Raw genomic sequence first — 6,191 nt, 5'->3', positions numbered from 1 at the left:
GTGGATTGTGATGAGTTGTATGAGTGCCCAATAAAATGATTAAAATTAAAAAAAGATGTTATTGCGGAAAGAAGAACCTGAGAATCCCTCTACTTAGAAATTGTGGGCCTGTTATCAGCTCTGGTCATTCTCCTAGGCTGCAGATAAGGCATTTATGAGGGATTTTCTTTATGCAGGGAAGAGAACAACTATACACTAAGCCCCAAGTATCTCCTCTCCTCCTACCTATCACTGAGCTAGTGGGAGATGGGAGTGGGCTGCCCACATCTATGATGGGAAGACTGGGAAAAGAATTGAAATGCATTGGTGTGGAATGTAGCTAATGAGCTCTGAAGCTTGATTTTTATCATTTGGTTTTCATAAAAATGTGGAATTTGTCACTGTTTGATCTACTGGACAAAGCAACCAGTATGCTGACCTACAATTCTCTCTACACATACTGACCCCAGGTGGCCTACATTTCTCTTAGCCTCCTCCACAAAAGACAAATTAATCACCATTTATTTGTCACATACAGTAGCAGAGGACAGAGGAACAGAGCTGAGATTTCTGTTCATCTTACAGGAGTCACTTCTTTTGGTGCAAAAACTTAAGGCGCTTCTAGAGAGAAACATTTCACCATTTTGGAGACATCTGTTTAATACTATACCAGTTTCAATTTTACCATTAGCTTTGATATCTTCAAATTTTCTGAATTTTTCTTCCCACAGACCCATATCATCTTGGTTTTCCTGCTGATACCAAAAAAAAACAAGTGGGGGAGGCAATTTCAGTTTTTTGTTTTATTTTGTTTTGAATCCTTTTATTAGGAACTCTGACAGATACAACATTCCGTAGTTCCTCAAGCAGTATTGTACAATTGCAACCACAATCAATTTCAAAACATTTTATTTCTTCTTGAACCCCTTGATATCAGCTCCCCTTTATTCCCTCCCACCCCCAACCTACCCCCTAGAAAACCTTATTTATTTTTTGCCATATCTTACAATCCAATATATCCATTCACATACAATTCTGTTGTTTTATCCCATCGAGAGGGGTTATACAGTCATCAATGCTACTCTGCTCCCTATTGCCCCTTCTCCCCCACCTCTTCCCATACCCTCAGGGAACCATTACGCCTGTTACTGTTTCTGAAGGGTTATCTATCTTGGCTATCATGTACCTAACAATCTTAAAAGTACAAATGAACATATGCAAATCTAACATGATTAATGAGGTAAAACAAATAGAATCCATAATAGTAAGGGGAGGAAACAAAAACTAGAGGATAGTTATGTGGTTCATCAGTGTTATACTGCACCCTGTATTTATCATTCCTTTTGTGTGGCCCTTCTGAGAGGGACTGTCCAATTATCTTATAGGTGGTTTTTGGGTCTCCACTACATTCACACCCCTTCATACCAATTTGGTTGCTTGTTTTTGAACTTCTGATACCTTTTCCTATTGACACCTCATGATCACACAGGCTGGTGTGCTTCTTTCATGTGGGCTTTGTTGCCTTCCCTGCTAGATCAATTTCCATTTTTAATTGCAACAAACATGGTTACCCAAACCACAACACATTTTATTTGGATTATCAAAAAACTAGACTGGAAAATTAGTTCACCTTTTAGAAGATAGCCTATGATGTCAGTGTATTTAATAAATCTGTGTGGATCATATCAAACTACGGCCAGTCTTAAGAATAGGAAGTCCAGAACACTGCATTGTGCTTATGCAGAATCTGTATATGATGAAGAGGCAGTTGTGCAAAGAGAATAAAGGTATACTTCATGGTTTAAAATTAGGAAAGTATCCTCTCACCATACTTATTCAATCTGTATGCTGAGCAAATCATCAAAGAAGCTAGTTTATATGAAAAGAATACAGTATCAAGATTGGAGGAAGGCTTATTAACAATCTGTGATATGCAGATAACACAACCTTGCTTGCTGAAATTGAGGAGGACTTGAAGCACTTGCTGATGAAGATCAAGTCTTATAGCCTTCAATATGGATTACAACTCAATGTAAAGAAAAGCAAAGTCCTTACAACTGGACCAATAGATACGTCATGATAAACAGAGAAAAAGTTGAAATTGTCAAGGATTTTGTCTTACTTGGATCCATAATCAATCCAGGTGGAAGCAGCAGTTAAGAGATCAAACGATGAATTGCAATGAGCATATCTGCTGCAGAAGATCTTTTAAAAGTGTTGATTAGCAAGGATGTTACTTTGAAGACTAAGGTACACCTGACCCAAACTATAGTATTTTCAATCGTCTCGTATGTGAAAGTTAGGCATTGAATAAGAACGACCGAAGAAGAATTGATGTATTTGAATTATGGTGCTGATGAAGAAAGTGTCATGGACTGCCACAAGAACAAACAACTCTGCCAAAAGAACCGGCAAAACAAGAAGTAGAGCCATAATGCTCCTTAGAGGCAAAACAGTGAGACTTCATCTGATGTACCTAGAATATGCTCTCAAGAAAGATCAGTCCCTGGAGAAGGACATACATCATGCTTGGTAAAGTAGAGGGGTAGGTTTATTGTTCCAACCTGGCCAAAGAACACGTGTGGGATTAAATGAAGTGTGGAGAGATAAATGGCTCGGCGAGCCTCGCCTTTCTTGTCTCTTGTTCTTTGATGATCAGATTAGTGTGCGGCTGCCTTAGCGTGTTCTCTGCCTCAATTTGCAAGCTACATCACCTGTGGGACACAATCTGTGGACTGTGTCACTGTAGCTTGAGGTTCCTTTAAGACCTGCTTCGTCACGCTACTGGAGCTGGGGACATTCAGACCCTGTCATCTGGCTGACTGTTGGTGACCTGCCTTGCTGTTTGTGCCTGTGGTTGGATAGTCTGAATTGCTCCACGGAGGACTCAGCTGTCTGCTTCCTTGACTTGCACCCAGCAGCCTTCAAGACTTGAAGGACTACCAGTATATTAGCTGTCTCACGGAAGTGAGTTGTACTGAGCCATTTGTACTGCTCGATAGATTAACTGTTTATTTATGTTATCTATCTATCTAAATATATATAAAATCCTAAGTGTCCTGGTTTTGTTTCTCTAGAGAACCCTAACATAGGCAGTGAAAAGAAGGAAGGTCCTGGACAAGATGGATCAACACAGTGCCTGTGATAATGGGCTCAACCGTAAGAACCATTGTGAGGATGGCACAGGGCTGGCAGTGTTTCGTTCTGTTGTGCATGGGGTCACTATGGCTTGGAACCAACTCGATGGCACCTAACAACAACAAAAATTTTAGTAGTGACTTGTGTGAGCCACATCTAACAAGAATATCTTTATCAAAATGATATGGCAACAGTTTGAAAAATGCGATCTTCACATTTGTAAGAAAATGATTTCTTACTATTTTTTTTCTCTCTTTTTGATATACAAATAGGGTGAGGTAAACCATTTGGAGTGAAAAACAAACAACCTAAAAACCACTGGAAGTCAACTAACTTAGGTCCGTCCTCGGAAACCCTAAAAGATTTGTTTTGTACATATTTTCCCCCTTTCCCAATAGCCAAACTATTGGCTACATTCTGTGCTGGCTTGAGAAGTGAAGTCAACTGAGGTGGCAATGACTGCTCAGGTCCGTAATCTCTTAGTGTGGGGCGACAGACTTTCTTAGTTTCACAAAACTTTCCCTTTCCCTAGTAGAATGAGAAAGTGAAAAAAAAAAAGTTCATGTATTTAAAAATGAATATTTGCCCATTCCTAGTTTCCTTCCTTATAATTAAAGCTTCTGCAAAGTTGAGACTCTGTCTTTAACATTTAAAAATAAATTACACATGAATACTTGGTTCAAGGGTTATTAATCCAGGGCCTATGGATGGGCTTTAATGTCTGTGATTCGAATAGTCAAATAGTCGGGCTGGTTTTTTTGTTTTTGTTTTATTTTCTAGAGGAATGGTTCATAGTCCTTATCAGGTTTTTACAAAGGGATCTGTGACTCAAAACCAATACCCAAAGGCTTTCAGTATCTAGTTCCCAAATGCTCATTTGCCATTTTGTCACCAAACTATAAGGCTATGTCCAAATTGCACTAAATTGCTCTATTTGGAGCTGAGAAATTATTCTATTGCTCATCAGAATGAGTCAGTCAGCAGAAGGAAGCAACATTTGTCTTTACTGCATTGGAAACGCTTTTCTCCACAACTGGTGATCACAGCTGCTACCAGAGCTACTCTAAAGATACATGTGGCCTTGTGGAGTGTTCATTACCCTGCTGTTTAAAATCGGTCTGTATTTTCTTTGCTCTTAAGGAAAAGTCCAAAAAGCTTAACATAGCTTACACGTTCTAAGTTCCATGACAATAAGGAGCTTTGACTTGTTCAGTGACAAACCACCAATTCCTCTAACAATGCCTGTGACATAAGGTTCTCAAGAATGAATACATGACTCTTCCTGGGGTTACCCCTGCCATTTTTCTAGCCTCATTCTACACCAGTCTGCCTTTGCTTTCCTTTCTTCAACTTAAAGAAACTGTTGTTGTTAGGTACCCCTGAGTCAGTTTATAATGCACTGTGACCTGCTGTACAAGAGAATGAAATAATGCTGGGTCCTGTGCCATCCTCACAATGGTTATGTTTGGATCCATTGTTGTAGCCACTCTTGCGATCTATCTCATTGAGGGTCTTCATTTTTGCTGCCGACATTCTACTTTATCAAGCATGATGTCTTCTTCCAAGGCCTGGTCTCTCCTGATCACACGTCTAAACTATGTGAGACAAAGTCTAGCAATCCTTGCTTCTAAGGAGCACTCTGGCTATACTTCTTCCAAGATAGACTTGTCTGTTCTTTTGGCACCCTGCAGAATATTCAATATTCAATAATTCAAATGTATCAGTTCTTCTCCTCCTTATTCATTGTCCAGCTCTCACATGCATAGAAGGATATTGAAAACACCATCACTTGGGTCAGGCACACCTTAGTCCTCTAAGTGACATCTTTGTTCACATATATGAAACTCATATACACATGAACTATGAATGAAACACACAGATATAAATAAACAAATATACATATATATGAGGGGTACCCAAAAAAACACGGAATAGTGCTGGGTGGAGCGGAGCTTTCATATTACATATTTTTCCCACTAAGTGAGCATCAAGCAACTCGCTCTGAGTTAGTGCACCCAGTGGCGTCACCTGGGAAGGTTCTCTCTGGTCACAGTGAATTTTTTTCATAAAAGCAGTTTCATTCGACCCTTGTTTTTTGTAATGGACGATTTAAGAGAATAGTGTGTAGCTGTGAAATTGTGTTTTCTGCTCAGGGAAAAATGCAACAGAAACTGTTGTGATGTTGAACACAGCTTACAAGGACAGTGCTATGGGAAAAACTCAAGTATATTAATAGTTTTCTCATTTCAAAAAGGGTAAAATGTTAAATTGATGACAAACTTTATTCTGGACATCTGTCAACTTCCTGAAAGGACAAAAATGTTGACTAGGAGTGCATTTAGAATTCGTTTCACCAGGTCAGACTGTTAATCAAGCTTTCTGAAAATATTTAGAGGTTCTGAAAAGATTGTATAACAGTGTGTGACAAAAAAGGTCTGATTTGTGGCAGACAGGGGACTGGTTTTGCCACCACAACAATGCATCTGCTCACACAGTCATCTTAGTGTGCCAGTTTTGGGCAAAAAACAGGATGCCTCTCTTGCCCTATGTACCTTATTTACCTGGCCTCACTCTGTGCAATGTTTTTTTGTTTCTGCAAATGCAGAGGGACATGGAAGGACAGCGATTTGATGATGCAGAAAAGGTGAAGAATAAAATGAGGGAGGTGGTGTCAGCCATCCAAACAGACGAGTTTGAAAAATGTTTCCAAGAATGGAATCATAGATACAATAAATATATTCAGTGTAATGCAGAGTACTTTGAAGGTAATAAGATTGTTTTATAAAAAAATTTAAATATATAACTTTGAAAAAAATTTTCATGTTTGGGGGTACCTCTCCTATTTACTTCAAATGTGCTCTTTTAATCTCAAGTTCTTTGATTATGCCATTTGCAGTAATCTTTCCCAACTTTTGACTAGTCAAGTGTCCTTATGCATCAGGTTTCAACTGTTATCACATTATTTCCTAGAGGAGATTTTTCTTGACTCTCATTGAGATAGTTTATTGTGCCAGCCTGGCCGATAAACACAAGTGGGATTAACTGAAGGGCAAAGAGATAAATGGCTTGGTGAG

General features: G+C 39.0%; 1 protein-coding gene across 1 annotated transcript in view; it reads right to left on the bottom strand.

Moving 5' to 3' along the window:
* Nucleotides 1-6,191, bottom strand: part of GANC (glucosidase alpha, neutral C) — a 74,340-nt gene that overhangs the window by 42,353 nt on the left and 25,796 nt on the right. The window contains exons 7-8 of the mRNA XM_045286501.1: nt 1,927-1,950; nt 665-734 (exon numbers count right to left, since the gene is read on the bottom strand). Coding sequence (XP_045142436.1) covers nt 665-734; nt 1,927-1,950 — 94 coding nt within the window. The remainder of the gene's footprint in view (nt 1-664; nt 735-1,926; nt 1,951-6,191) is intronic.

The sequence above is a fragment of the Echinops telfairi genome, unplaced genomic scaffold (assembly GCF_000313985.2).
Source record: "Echinops telfairi isolate 266 unplaced genomic scaffold, ASM31398v2 ScPeMD7_8;HRSCAF=38, whole genome shotgun sequence".
Classification (NCBI taxonomy): domain Eukaryota; kingdom Metazoa; phylum Chordata; class Mammalia; order Afrosoricida; family Tenrecidae; genus Echinops; species Echinops telfairi.
Note: the sequence above shows the minus strand (reverse complement) of the source record. Positions and strands in the feature narration are given on the sequence as shown.